This window comes from Spermophilus citellus, assembly GCF_964194105.1.
Source record: "Spermophilus citellus genome assembly, chromosome: 18".
NCBI lineage: Eukaryota > Metazoa > Chordata > Mammalia > Rodentia > Sciuridae > Spermophilus > Spermophilus citellus.
Window position 1 is genome coordinate 44,004,001 of NC_138200.1, and position 14,304 is coordinate 44,018,304.

The following is a 14,304-nucleotide window of genomic DNA, read 5'->3' on the forward strand; positions in this document are numbered from 1 at the left end:
TCATGGCACTACCTGTGGCAAGGCCCTGGTCAGCCACCAGCTGCTCTTGCCTGTGCTCCTACGGCAGCCACCTCCGTTCTCTCACTTACACCTTTGCCACCTCACAGTCCAGTCCACTGGTGGCAGCCAGTGGGATCCTCTTAGTGGCTCTTTGTTCCAATGGCCACCCATTTGTTAGATTCAAACCCAAATCCTTGCTATTTCCTCCTTCATCTTTTTCCTGAAGCCCACACTTTCCTCATGTTCCCCCTGTGCTGGTGTCACCCCACTTGCCTTTGCTTTTGCCTGAGCTGGTCCTGCCTGGCTGGCTGGCTCCTTTCCGAGTTCAGTTCGGATGCCACTTGCATTACTACTGTCCTGGGGCTGCCATAACAGATTCTCACACCTGCATGACTCAAGACGGCAGTAATTTCTTCTCTTACGGTCCTTGATGCTGATGTCCACAGAGTGTCAGCAGGGCCACGCTCCCTCTGAAGATGCTAGAGAAGAATCCTTTCTGGCTTCTTCTAGCTGCTGGTGGCCCCAGTCATTCCTTGGCTTGCGGCAACATCACTCCAAACTCCGCCTCCATCTCCATGTGGCTGTTTTCTCTCCGTGTCCTCTCTTCTTCCTAGAAGGATGTCAGTCACTGGACTTAGGGCCCACCCCACATTCAGTGTATTTTTGAGGTCTTTTCGCTACTTGCTTTTGCAAAAATCCTTTCCAAATAAGGTTGCATTAGAGGTTCTAGGTGAACATGAATTTTTTTGGGAGGAGCATAACTCAACCCACTACACTACCTTATAGAGGGCTTTTCTGACAACTTAATCTGAACCAGCACCCCCCCTCAACACATGCTACCTACTCTTCTCCCCCTAGTCCGCTTTATGATTTTTAAAATAGCACTCATCACCACTTCACAGTCTAATTATTTGCTTATTGTCCATCTCCCCCTACTGCTCAGTTGTGAGTTTCTAGGAGAAAAAATTTGGTCTGTGTTGCTCAGAGATATATCTTGGTGCCCAAACCAAATGCTTGCATTTTTTTTTTTAAGAGAGAGACAGAGAGAGAGAAATTTTAATATTTATCTCTTAGTTATCGGCGGACACAGCATCTTTGTTTGTATGTGGTGCTGAGGATTGAACCCGGGCCGCACGCATGCCAGGCGAGCACGCTACCGCTTGAGCCACATCCCCAGCCCCAAATGCTTGCATTTGTAAGTGGGTATGCAGTATGTGTTGATTCTATGAATCAGAGTCATGGACTTGGGGCTCCTGGCTCTGTCTCTCCTGGTCTCCAGGTCCAAGCCCACCCAGCTGAAAGAGATGCTCTTCTGCTCAGAATCAGGGCAGCTATATCCCAGTCATTGACCAACAAAAGCTCTGTGAAGTCTCTTATTGTACTTGTTTGTTCTCATGATGCTCTCTCATTAATTGTTCCTCTTAAAATGAAAACCTGACCCTGACCCTAAATAAACACACTGACCAAGGAAATGAAAGTAAGGAAGTAGCTTGCTTCTCCCGGCTACTCATCAGCATAAACTGTGTTCCATTCTCCCTCATGTCAAAGTTTGAGGTGTATTGTGATCACAACCTTGGTCACAGTAAAGATTATTCCATCAGGGCTGGGGATGTGGCTCAAGCGGTAGCGCGCTCGCCTGGAATGCGTGTGGCCCAGGTTCGATCCTCAGCACCACATACAAACAAAGATGTTGTGCCTGCCGATAACTAAAAAAAATAAATAAATATTAAAATTCTCTCTCTCTACCTCTCTCTTTTTTTTAAAAAAAAGATTATTCCATCAAAGGTAGGGAAAACATAAATTAACGGGTCTGCTCCTCTGGCTTAGTTTGTGCATGCTCCCTCCAGATGTGGACTGTGTCTTTCTCTGTGCATTGTATCCTAGGACTTAGCACACTACCCACCATCATGATAGGCAGTCAATGAATAAATGGATGGAGAGCAAAAGTTCATCTCAGACATCAGTGTTCATTTCAAAGGTCATGTAGACCAAATTAACCTAAAATCATGTCTCCCACAGACATATGCATCAAACACTACAGTTCTTGTGTTTTGCATCTTCAACACAAAGATATATAAGAACAAAATATGAGAAACCATGCTAATAAGTGGCTGTGGTCAGATTTTTTAAAAAGGTAATCAGTTAAAAGGAGGAAGATTTCAAGGAGGCAGTAGAGGAACTGCAGTGGGTACACAAGTTCAATTCGTGCAAATCAGGCAATTAAAACTTGTACAAAAGGGCTGGTGATGTGGCTCAGCTGTAGAGCACTTGCCATCCCGTTATGGATGGGGGACGGGGAATCTGACCACGAATATAGTGAAGTTCTAGGCTGAGGCATAGTATGTTCCCCTTGGTGGGGTGTCAAAAAATACAGATATGCCAGGCACAGTGGTGCACTCCTGTAATCCCAGTGGCTCGGGAGGCTGAGGCAGGAAGATCACGAGTTCAAAGCCAGACTCAGCAAAAAGCGATGTGCAAAGCAACTCAGTGAGACCCTGTTCCTAAATAAAATACAAAATAGGGCTGGGATGTGGCTCAGTAGTTGAGTGCCCAAGTTCAATCCCTGATACCCCCCAAAAAAATAAAAACAAAAACAAACAAAAACCTCCACACAGACATTATGGCAAGTAAACTAAACCATGATCTCAATAATCTGTATCAAATTGGGTAATAAGTTTCCGATTGTGGTGATCATATTTTTAGATATTTGAAATATTAAAGAGGACCTAATGTATTAAGAGGATCTGATGTTTTGAACTTAAATCAAAATTCTTAAAGGAATTTAAAATTAGATATGATTTTAATTTTATCATGTCCAAGAAAATTTAATGTTTACAACATTTCATTTAAGAAATTTCAATTTATTAAATTTATAAGTTTAGACTTAGACTTATTAGTTTTCAAGTGCTTAGGAAGGTTTCATCAGATTTTAGATTTTTCATATTCGCAAATCAAACAGATCGAGAATGTGATTGAGTCTGAACTGTTTAAGGTAACTAGATTAAGCATGTAAACAACATTTACTGTTAACCCATTAAGTTCGGAATTAGTTGACCATCAACCAAAAGTTAAGCAAGTATTCACATTTATATACAAAATCAATTAGTTTGCAGCCATGAATACAAGATTTGTAAATTGATCTTTAAGACACAAATGAGATTTTTAAATGTACAATTTTAATAATGAAGACATTATTTGAAACATAAGTAGTTATAAGCATTCCTTTCAGTGCATAAAAACCCTGGTCAGATGCTAACACCCAGGGGACAGCAACCCTTCCTGTCAGTCCAAGTCTAGAAACACAGAGAACCTTCCCTTGGGACACACAAGGGACAGACATGCCATGCACTGTAAGGCAGAACTTATTTTTCACCTCTCCCCGCTGATATGGGGGTAGGAGGGAGAGGCATAGCAACGAGGTGGAGTTTGTCCCTCAGCCCAGAGCAAAGACGGAAGCGTGCCCTGAATGCCTGGAGTCTTCAGCTGGCCAAGGGCAAATGAAGCGGGTCCCAGCAGTTCTATCCAAGGAAGACCATCAGTCCTGACTATCAGGAAAAGTCAGAGGCGGGCAGACGAGGTTCCTGCTAATCTGAGCCTGAAGTCCAAAGGGACGCTGTTAGGCACCCCCTGCACATTATTGTTATTTTTTAAAATGAATTTTTAAGTTTACAAACAATAAAATGTACTTTTTTTTTGGTGTACAGTTTTGACAAAGGCACCAAGTCATACAACCATCACATTTAGGCCACAGAATGATTGCAGCACCCCCCAAAATGACCTCATACTAACCCTCTGTAGCCATCGTTAATCCTAGGCAACCGCAGACCTGCTCTCATCCCTGGTTTGCCTTTTCCAGAATGTCCCATAAATGGAATCACTCAGTGTGCAGCTTTTTGAGTCTGGCTTCTTCACCTAGCACAATCATTTGAGAGGCACATTATTTCAACAGCCTGAAGAATAATATTCTGGAAATGTTGCTCATCCATTCCACCTGGCCCCCTCTAGCCAGGGCTATTTTAAAACATTTGCTGGCTCTCTGCACGCTTACTTTTGAAGGTTTTTCCATAGCATTCCAAATACATTAAAATGAAACTATTTTTCATATTTAAGATAATTTCTTCCTGTAATTAAAAAAAATCTTTAGAATTTGCTTGTGGAATCATTGGATTTTATGATGGTAACTCACTGGAATGAGAAAAGTATGTTTTAAAGTAAATATTGACTTTAACAACAATAAATCTCACAGGATTATCCATTTTAAAACATTTAATTCCACTTAATTTTTATTTTCAACTTTCTTAATGTAGAGTAATCACTTGTTTTTCAGATTTGAACATTTCTGTAGGTCCCCAGAAAGCTCACAGGCACTGGGCACCAGGCCCCAAGTGCCTAAACCCCCCAAGAACCCCATGACTAAAGTCATGGCAGGTCTAATCTGTACTAGTGTGGAAGGGGCAGAACACTGCTTTCTCAGAATCATAACATTTTTTTAAAAATCATATGGCATAGTAACTCTTTAAGATTTTATTTACATATAACCAATTCAAAAAAACTTATGTGCAGACTTGCCCACTGCGGCAATACTGAAAATAGAAACAACCCAGAGTCTATCAAGAAGGAATTGTTTCAGTTGTGATATATCACACAATGGAATACCATGCCACCATGATAAAGGGGTGAGGTAGATCTACACACATACACAATAAGATTTTCAGTTAAGTGAAAATGCCAAGTTTCTGGAAAATAACAGAGTTCAATTACATTTCTATTACATTCCTATTACCATGAGAATCAATGTTAGTAAATGCATAGGAAAAAATGGGAGCATACACACCAATTTTAACAGTGGTTACCTCCAACGGAAGAAAGGGCGTGCATGTGTGCACCTGCGTGCATAGTGGTGGGGCTTCATCAACTTTTCTGTTGATAAAGATAAAATTCATTTGCATTTATTTCCCACAAGCATGGATTATTTCAATCTTCAGGCAAATGCAATAAATATTAATCCACCAAAATACAAACAGGACTGTTGGAAGATGTGATTCTGAAACTCCAAGTCTGCTGTGGATGAACTACAGATGATCCTTGGGTCAGCAGGCTCCCTTCTCTCAAAATCAAAACCACCTAAGCAAAAACTTCTCCTTCTGCTTCCTTCTACAACCACTCTCCTCCCCAACCATAACCATCCACAAAACCCGAACTTATTTAATATCCTTCAGAAGTTTCTGGAAATCGAGACTTCCATACTGGAAAGTTAAGGAGAGCCAGGGTTGAAGACAGGAGGAGAAATTGAGGGCAAAGCGAACATTCCAAGCCCCAAGCCCACCACTTGTGGACCTCCACATCTGGAAAGGGCCTTAAACACCAGCAGGTCCACATGGGGATAACACATACATGCTGTGTAGGTAAAACACACACATTCAAATGAGGTATTTTGATGCCATCCCAGAGATTTGGAAGACCAATAAGAATTTGTAGAGCCTTGAGGCAAAAAGGGCCCCACAAAAGATTCAGCTTAAACAAATTAGGTCAGTGATGGGGCCAGGAAGTACCAAGTCTGTTTATGTCCCACTGGCCTGACAAAGTCCTCTGCTGGTGGCCTGTGGGTTTTCACTCGCTGGTATCCAGGGGCAGGTAATTTCAAGCTCTCAGGCCTGAGGAACTGTTTGAAAATGGCAGAAGCTGGTCCAAAGGACACTGTGGCGTGGTGGTGGCAGCCCTGACAGGGACCTCTTTGCCTTTTTCTATAATTGCTCCACATGCCCTGAGTGTCCACACTTGGATTCACACAGCTGTTCAGAACAAGCAGCAGAGGAGTGTTGTGTGGAACAAATGGCCTCTGTGGAGACCAGGCTGGCACCCCAACCTGGGTGTCCGCTTCTGCTTATTCTTCTGCCCTCTACAGGCAGTGGGAGGACACAGGCCCAGCCATCAGAGGCAAGGCTGGGTGGCCACCAGGCTGTGGCCACTGTTCTCACTGCCCACCCCCGGCACAGCTGTTCTGGGAGGTAAGACCCAGGTCTGAGGGAGCCAGCAAAGCCCTTTGTAAAACTGGTTTTGTTTTCACTAAACAGATACAACTGTTGCTTCCACTCCAGCCTCTTTGCCATTTGGGAGGACCAGTTCACTTCTCGTTCATGGAGCGTCAGAACGTGACCAGGAGCAGGAGCAGCCCCCAGCTTATCCCTCTCCTGCCTCTGGACAGTAGGCTCCACCAGCCTCTGGGACGAGGTGTTTTTTCGGCGGGGGGGCGGGGGGGGCGGGCAGGATTAGGACATGGAATGAAATATTCAGACATAAGCCAAGGGACAGCAAAAAAAGGGCTAAGGCATCTTTTTGAGTTCAGTGGAGGCAATATTTACCTACTTCAAATGCTGGGCCACTCACCCAATTCAGACTGGGGCCCGGGGTGGCCACTGGCCAGCTCTCCCAGCCCATTGGGTGCTTCCTTTCTCTGGTTGCCCCACTCCTAGGATGGTTCACTCCACACCTCTGAACACTCCCTTTTCTCTGCATTGCTCTTTATAACTGGCCCTCCTCACCTTGGGACTTCCCCCACTTTCCTCTGGTTGGAACCTGGCACACAAGATCTTCTGTCACTCAGTCCTCCATGGTCATAGGTCTTTTTAAGTGGTCCTTTCCATACTGAAAACTCTCCATACATTTCTTTTAAAACCTTTTATTCAATAATATATACTTTTAAAATAATATGTAACTGCCCGTCATGCCATATATTGCCCCCATTCCCCCACTGTGGTGTCTGTGGTCAGCTAATTAACGTGGTTTGCTGGAAAAACAGGCGGCCACAGGACACGTCAAGGGGCGTGGAGAGCAACAGTAACCAACAACCATTTTGCATACCCTTCACATTTCCCATGCTTTCTGGGTCGGGAGGAAGTCAACAGGAAGTCAAGGCATGTGAACCTTTTACATTCGGAAGTGAGGTTTGATATACAGTGGTAGGCTGCCCTTCAGTTCGTGCTCGCCAAACCTGCCACCGTTTTGTGTCTGCTCACGGAACGTGATCTCGCTACACACGTTAAGACGTTTGATTTGGTTCTTGTTCTGCTTATGGAAAAGTGGGAGGTACCGCAACAGACCTGGGGAGAGATGGGAGGAGGGGAAAGACGGCATTAATCAATCTGACCCAGAGTGGGGCAGGCCTCTACTTGTGTGGGGCTTCCTTCTCTTGAAGAGGGCTGGGGGTAGAATACAAGCTTGACCTCCCCAAGCCACTTCCAGGAACATGCAGTGAGAACCCGCTGCATGACTCCAGGTTTCAGAGTACCCTCTTCCTGCCCTTTTGACTGCAAAAGGCAGTCTTCTGGAGAGGAAGGGGAGAGCTCTGGACACACCCATGCCATAATCGACTCTCCAACCCTGGAGTCCAGGACGCTGGTGTCAAGCCCCATAATCACTCCATGCAAGTCAAGCAGTCCAACACCAGATCACCCTTAACCTGACCCAATTTATTAAGGACATCTTGGGACCAAGAATGAGATGACTTGGCGTGTACTCAGAGAAAAGGGCCGAATCCACCAATAAGGGAACAAGTGACAGTGAGTATTTTCAATTCTGCGCTAGAAGCAAACAGCTGCCTGGCATGGCCTGAAAACCCACTCCTCCTTTCCCATCTGGCACAGCAAGTGGATGGTGAGATGCCAGCACAGGAGTGTCTCCCAGGGCCGTTTAGCAATACTGAGGGAAGGCACTTTGCCCTTGGGAAACTGTCAGTTATTTGATGAAAACTTCCTTTGGGTAAAGGTTCCATTGATTAATATTTGAGAATGCCTGCCGAAGCACATTAAGAAATTACCGTATTTGCCTTTAAGTACAGATTTCCAAGAGTCCAATTCCACAGTGATCAGTGAGGAAAAAAAAAAAAAGCACACTAATAAAAAAGATACCACCATCGCTCAACAGTTGCACGTGCTCACATGTGCCTGCATGTGTTGTGAGGACTGGCACAGGGGAGACTTTCACAAGTGCAGAACAATGGGCTACAAAGTTAAAGTTACCAACAAGTCAATCCCAAGAAGCAGGTGTCTGAGTGGTGCAACTCAGAAACAAAACAATCCCACAACATCTTTAATTCAACTTCACGCCACGGTGATGATCTGCAACCACCATACACATCCTTGCAGTTCAAGGTTTATCCCTCCCTCCCCCAAGAGACAGGAAATACAAGTTAAGGTCCTCATAGCAATGGCTTGTCTCCCACTCGGGAAGGCTGGGTATTGTCAACATTTTTATTTAGGAAAACAGGATTTAACATGGCATTTTTCTTCCCTCTAAGGGCAGTAGCACATGAATCTCACATCAGTCATCCAGAGATACACAGAGGTGGCCAACTGTGTCTGAAGTAGTCACTTGCAATGGATCAAACCCAGGCAGTGTTGCTTTTCTGCAAAAAGAAGGCTCCACGGTTCTTGAAGAGTATCCAAGCTTTCCACTGGATGTCAAGATTTGTCACAAACGCTTAGTCAACCATTTACAGCAAGAAGAGCCAGCAAGTGAAAAACTGTTAATTTATTGATTCAAAGTTTTTTTTTTTTGTTGTTGTTTTTTAAACAATCCCCAATACATGCAGTTCAGGGTTAAGAATCACATTTGTAGCACATTGTTGAGTATTGACACAAAAGTATGCATCACTGTATACCCCATCACATCTCTTCCCAGCCTCTACAATCCCTGGTTGGGGGTGTTTTCATTAAAACATTCATAAAGCTCAGAAGCATGTTATTACTGGTTTCCTTGCAACCTCCCCTCCCCAATATCCCCATTCTGGACTTAAGATTTTAAAAGGCAGGATATTCTTCAGTTTTAATTTATTAAGCCCACTGACAAACCTGAGCTTGTGTCTCATGAGGACCCAGAGTTTGCTTTCAGAGGGTTTCTACTTAAGTGAATGTGACTCTCACCAGTTATTATCCACTCATTTATTGCAGGAGGGAGGTCTGCTCTTCCCTGTGGGTGCTCACACAGTAACACAGGTTTCTAACAAATCGGTCTGAACTGGCACTGAGGAGACCATTAACCGGGGCTCTCTTAGATTTCAATGCACATCTCAAAATTCTTCTGACTGGTTTGTGTTCCAAAGTAGCTTTGCTTCCATCTGCATCAATGCAGCACCTGGGAGAACTTAAGCCATTTCCCTGAGTGTGCAGAGACAAGACCCTTGGCACCAGCTCTCTGGGACTCAGCACCTAAATCAAGATACCACCTCTCAAAGGCCCAGTGGACCCAAGCCAGAGGGCAGCGTCCTCCTCCAGGGCACACGTCAGAACTTGGTGTCCCCTGATTTCAGCCTTTCAAGGATATTCCCTCAAGACCTACAGTTAGGTCATTTTTCTTATGGATTCCTTTTACCTGCCCCTCCCCCGAGTCACTCTCTTCACATTCCCAGGATTCTGAGCTCTTCTGTCTCCTTGAGTCAATCGGCCTGAGAGCACCTTCCTCTCTATGGGAATACATGTGCTCTAAGCCTGGTGAGCACTGATGCATTGGAACACCCGTGACAAGACCTGGCAGAATGCTTGGTGCCCGAGGGCATCACTGAATTGGCACAGGCACTGCTCTGATTGGTAAGAAGCCCCAGCAATACCTAGCAGAATACTGCCGCACTATGCACGCAACAGCATCTCCTATCCAGCCGCCTGCCACAGGACAGGATGGGAACCAGTCAGCTGACAAGAACCTGGAGAGAGTACACTGCCACACAGTCACCATTGAGAATGTTGGTTAGCCCTGCATCAGTTCTACCTGCACCCTGAAATTCCTTGGCTGAAGCACCCTTGCAGTTAAGCTCACTCGTGGCCACCAACCGTGAGACCCTGACCTGGATTCAGCACAGGCACCTTCTGTCCTCACTCTACAGGTCTCTGTTCCTGAACACAGGCAGTACCTGAGATGACGGTGCAACACTACCCTGTTCCCCATGTTTTTTGCTTTTCTTTAGGAAAGAATTAAGTCCTTGTCATAGGCACTTTTAACTTGTTATAAGGTAATGAAGCAAACAAATGAAAATTACTGAGTTTAAAAAAGAATATGCTGACTTAAAAGATACTGGATGGGTAAACTTTTCTAGTTGTCTAAATGTAAGACTAGACTCCCACTGCTACACACACTCTCACTCACACAGACACACCCACCCACCCTCCTTGAGGACTCTCCAAGACCATCTCCTAACCCAGGCAAACACTCTAATATCTCAGGGGAGCTTGGGCCATCTGGACACAAAATGGACTTGGAGACCAGTGAAAGAGAGGACTAGGACTAGACGAGACTCATTTCAGTTTTGGAAAGAACAGCTTAGGTGTCAAGTCCAGATCCAGAAGGGAGTGAGCATTTCAAAGCCAGGAATGCTCCAAGTCTAAGGCATGAAGAAAGGTAAGAACAGGTGCTGTGGAAACAAACCACACGCTCAAAAGGATAACTGCTGTGCCAAAGCTGCAGTACCGACCCAGGACAGGCAGGTCAGTTGTGCTGTGCCACCTGAAGCATGGCCAAAGGAAGAAGGGGCAGAAGCCTATCACATGACCCTTCTCCAGATGCTTTCATTGCCTCTGGAGGACCTAAGGGAAAGGAGCAGATTTATGGCTCTACAAAACCCCTCCAGCAGGGTACTCTTGCCTGATCAAGGCAGCTGGAATAGAAAAGAAAAGGAGAAAGAGAAAAGCAAGGTAAGGGAGAGGCATGGGTGATGGAGGAGGAAATGGGGCAGGGAGCAGGAAAGACACAGTGGCACTCTCCCTGATAACCAATGGTTCAGGCTGCCCATAAGGGCGGGTCAGAGGCCTTTGATAATTCAAAACACTGAGTTTCGCTGCCTGACTTATTGAAATAGGTTCATTTGAGAGCTCACTAATGTCTTGTTTTTAATTTTCAGGTAAAACAAATGTATACATCAATATGCAGACTGTGCAATGCAGGCAGGCGTTATTGGTATGAGAACCTTAAGTGAATGTATTTTCTGGCTTCAGAATCTTATTTTTTAATCTATAAACTCAACTCTATGAGTTTCATTTGCAATTTAAGTTTCCACAGACCAAACGACAAAAATAGAATCTGCATTTAGAGATAGGACCTGCTACCAATACCAATATGATTTTATTGGGATATGGAATGTAAACAGATGTTTCAAACAAACAATCTAACCTTATAAAAATGTACGGCATTATTAAATAGTTAATAAAGAAGTCCTAAGTGTGATGTGGTGGTAGACACCTCTAGCTCTATTCTAGACATGCTAGGTCCCCAGAGCTGAGGCATGAGTCTGCAGCCGGGGGCCAGGGAACAGCCAACAAACCTTGTTGGTTACAAGTCCCCGAAATTAAATCAGCCCTATTTTTTTTTTTTTAACAAAAATGTAGCTTTCTTTGTTAACATGGACTTTAGCACAGTGGATCCCAAAACTTTAACACTGGCTCCAGGAGCTCCACTTCATCCCCACCCCCCTGCACATTGCTCTCCTCTCAGTTACAGGATGGTCTTGCCCACATGTTGTCAGTACCTGCATGACAGATTTATCTTTGCCATCACATTCACATTATCAGAGCTTAAAATGCATATTACCCTGATTATAGCTGGTATTGTCATGGGGATAAAAAGAGGGAAAAAAGATGAGGATACATTTTTTTTCCAATAAGTATTTCCTGAATAAATCCTAATAGGACATTTTCTCCCTTCTTGACCTGCCTGAAAACTGACTTTCCAGCTTTAGTTATGGTTATTAAAAAAAAAAAAAAAAAAAAAAAAAAGAATGAACAATAAAAAAGTATTTTTTTTCAGAGAGGCGCATTAAAATAGATGCACACACAGGGATGCGCTGGGAAATGGTGAAATTCTCCTTACAGGGCTACAAAAGGAGGTGAGGGGCAAAGTAAACAAAATCAGCAATGGGATTCTGTGGTTAGGCAAATCAACAAAGGTTACCGTGAGAGCTCAAAGGTTACCGTCAGCCACTTAGCATGGAACTTCTGATGAAACGACGGACCTGCTGATGGCATCTCAAGATTTAAAGTGATGTCTCCTGACATCATAGGATTCTGAAATTGACTGCAGTTTGCTCCCAAATGCATACACTTAAGAGGAAAACTGCAAGGATGAGGGACTTTTCCTGGAGAGCTCATGTCATAAAAAAATACATAAAACATGAATTTGTAAAAGAGCTTAAAAAAAAATACTGTCACTGTTTTAATATCTCTTTTTCATAAATGAGGCTGGTGTGTCAGTATAGACTGCTGACATTTGCTAAAACTTGAGCCTGAATTCTCACAAAAGGAAACCAGACCACAATGGAATAGATAGGAAGTCAGATATTCAGAGCTTGTTGACCCAACGGGTTAATTCAATAGTGGTGTCCTGTTAAGTGAAGGTAAATGTACAACAACTCCGAGTTTCTCATCTCCCATGCATTCCAAAGGGAGAGTCCCTCAGATCCTGAACTATGTGCATCATCACGCTGCCACAATGGCAGCTCCCTGTAGACTAGTACTGGGGAGTGTCTTTTTGACAGACTTTTAGGTCTTTACTCTTCTTTGCCTTTAGAAGGAATGGTTAAAATTTCTCTTTTATCACACTGTAGTTTCCTTCAAGGTTTGTGTTTGGTGCTTGGTTTTATTGGCAAGCATCAAGGCCGCATTACCCGTCGCTCTCCAGTCTTCACCGGGCTGCCGTGAGACCACTGGAAAGCACAGCGTTCTCTGCACAAGGCTGGGACTGCTCTTTCACCACGGGGTCTGCAAGAAAGCAGGACACAATGCAACCAAGTCAGGATTCAAGTGCAGGAGGGGAAGTCACAACAGACCGGCCCCTTTCACAGTGAGACATGGACACATACAGACCCTGGGCAAGCCAGTGTCAGGAGGTCCAGAGAGGGAGACAGAAATCACAGAACTTAGGTCCCACAAAACCACACACAAAGAATCAGGGGAACTGTTCTTACAGTCAATTTTTCTATTTCCTCAGAGGACAGACTCAATTGCTGAGAGGCATAAAAACCCTAATTTCCTACTGTTCAAAATTCCCACTAATTTATGTGTTATTTTCTTTGAATACCAACATAATATTCAACCCCTAATTTCTTTAAAGCATGTGCAATAATAAGCACATCAGGGGAAAAGATGAATAGAAGCCTATCAATTTTAAGCAATAGTGGCTTAAAATTTTTTTTAAATTGAAGTATACTTTGTATTTAGAAAAATAGCTAGATCATGAATTATGTATAATATCAATTTTCTTAATTTGACCCACCTTGAAGGGTTAGAACACCTTTCTGTGTCAGAAATTGTAAAGAGGACATCTGAATTCCATTGTCTGGGGTCCAGAATGCTGAAGGGTTAAGACCTTTTAACTCTGCTGTCTCCTGGTATTTACTTCCCTAGGTCTAAGACCACAGCAGTGTAACCTTCAGGCTGAGAATAATGGGGTGGTGATAGGGTTCTGGGTGGGGGCAGGAAGGAGAGGGAGAGATAGCATGCTGGTCTAACAACAGACAAAAACTTCAAGGAATAAGAGTTTTCATCTTGATTCAGAGGGTGAACTGCAGTAAGTCACTAAACTTCCTTATTCTCCATTTTCCTCTCTAACTGGATGAAATCTCACATTGCTAATAACACAGGGAAAGTATATCTGAAACACTTTGTCAGTGGGAAAAACCATGTGCCCGCAGCACCTCAACCACACATGGTTACACAGGTAAGCAATCCAGTTAGATCCTAGTGAGGTCTTCCTTCAAATCTCTTTTATCTACTGCTTTCTTTAAAAATTCATTATGGTTATCTTACTACTTTTAGCCAATTACTTGTGTTTTGAGGGGAGAAATCTTTAATTAGGTTTCCCCACAAATATAACATTTGAAAACAAATTTTAGATACTTAGAATGTCTTTCTCAGGGTGACAGGAGTGGCCAAAAAGACTGGACTCAAGGGAACTACAGCTGGTGAATGAGCACATGCCTTTGGGGATCAAAAATCTGGTCTTGAAAGTTGTTTCAATGACTACAATGAATGAGGACTAGTTCCAAGAATGATCCATGCCAAACACCTAGATTTTCCTTAACAGGCCGCAAAGATGTGAAAGATTTTTTTTTCCCTTTAATAAATTAGACCCCCTAAAAAGTCCCTGGAAACTTACAGAAGTATGGGTGCTCCATGGCTTCTTTGGCAGTCAGTCTCTGTTGATGGTCATATCGCAGAAGTTTGTCCAGAAGGTCTAGGGCCTCAGGGCTAACAAGGTGTCTGTTCTCACTGTGGATGAAGTTTTCCCAGCGTTTCCGTGAATGTCTGAAAATAAAATATTGAA

At 43.7% G+C, this 14,304-nt stretch overlaps 1 protein-coding gene across 1 annotated transcript in view; it reads right to left on the reverse strand.

The window, feature by feature from the left end:
* Positions 1-2,888: 2,888 nt before the first annotated feature.
* Positions 2,889-14,304, reverse strand: part of CSNK2A2 (casein kinase 2 alpha 2) — a 44,021-nt gene continuing 32,605 nt past the window's right edge. The window contains exons 10-12 of the mRNA XM_081274616.1: positions 14,137-14,285; positions 12,647-12,740; positions 2,889-7,100 (exon numbers count right to left, since the gene is read on the reverse strand). Coding sequence (XP_081130742.1) covers positions 12,664-12,740; positions 14,137-14,285 — 226 coding nt within the window. The 3' untranslated portion in view covers positions 2,889-7,100; positions 12,647-12,663. The remainder of the gene's footprint in view (positions 7,101-12,646; positions 12,741-14,136; positions 14,286-14,304) is intronic.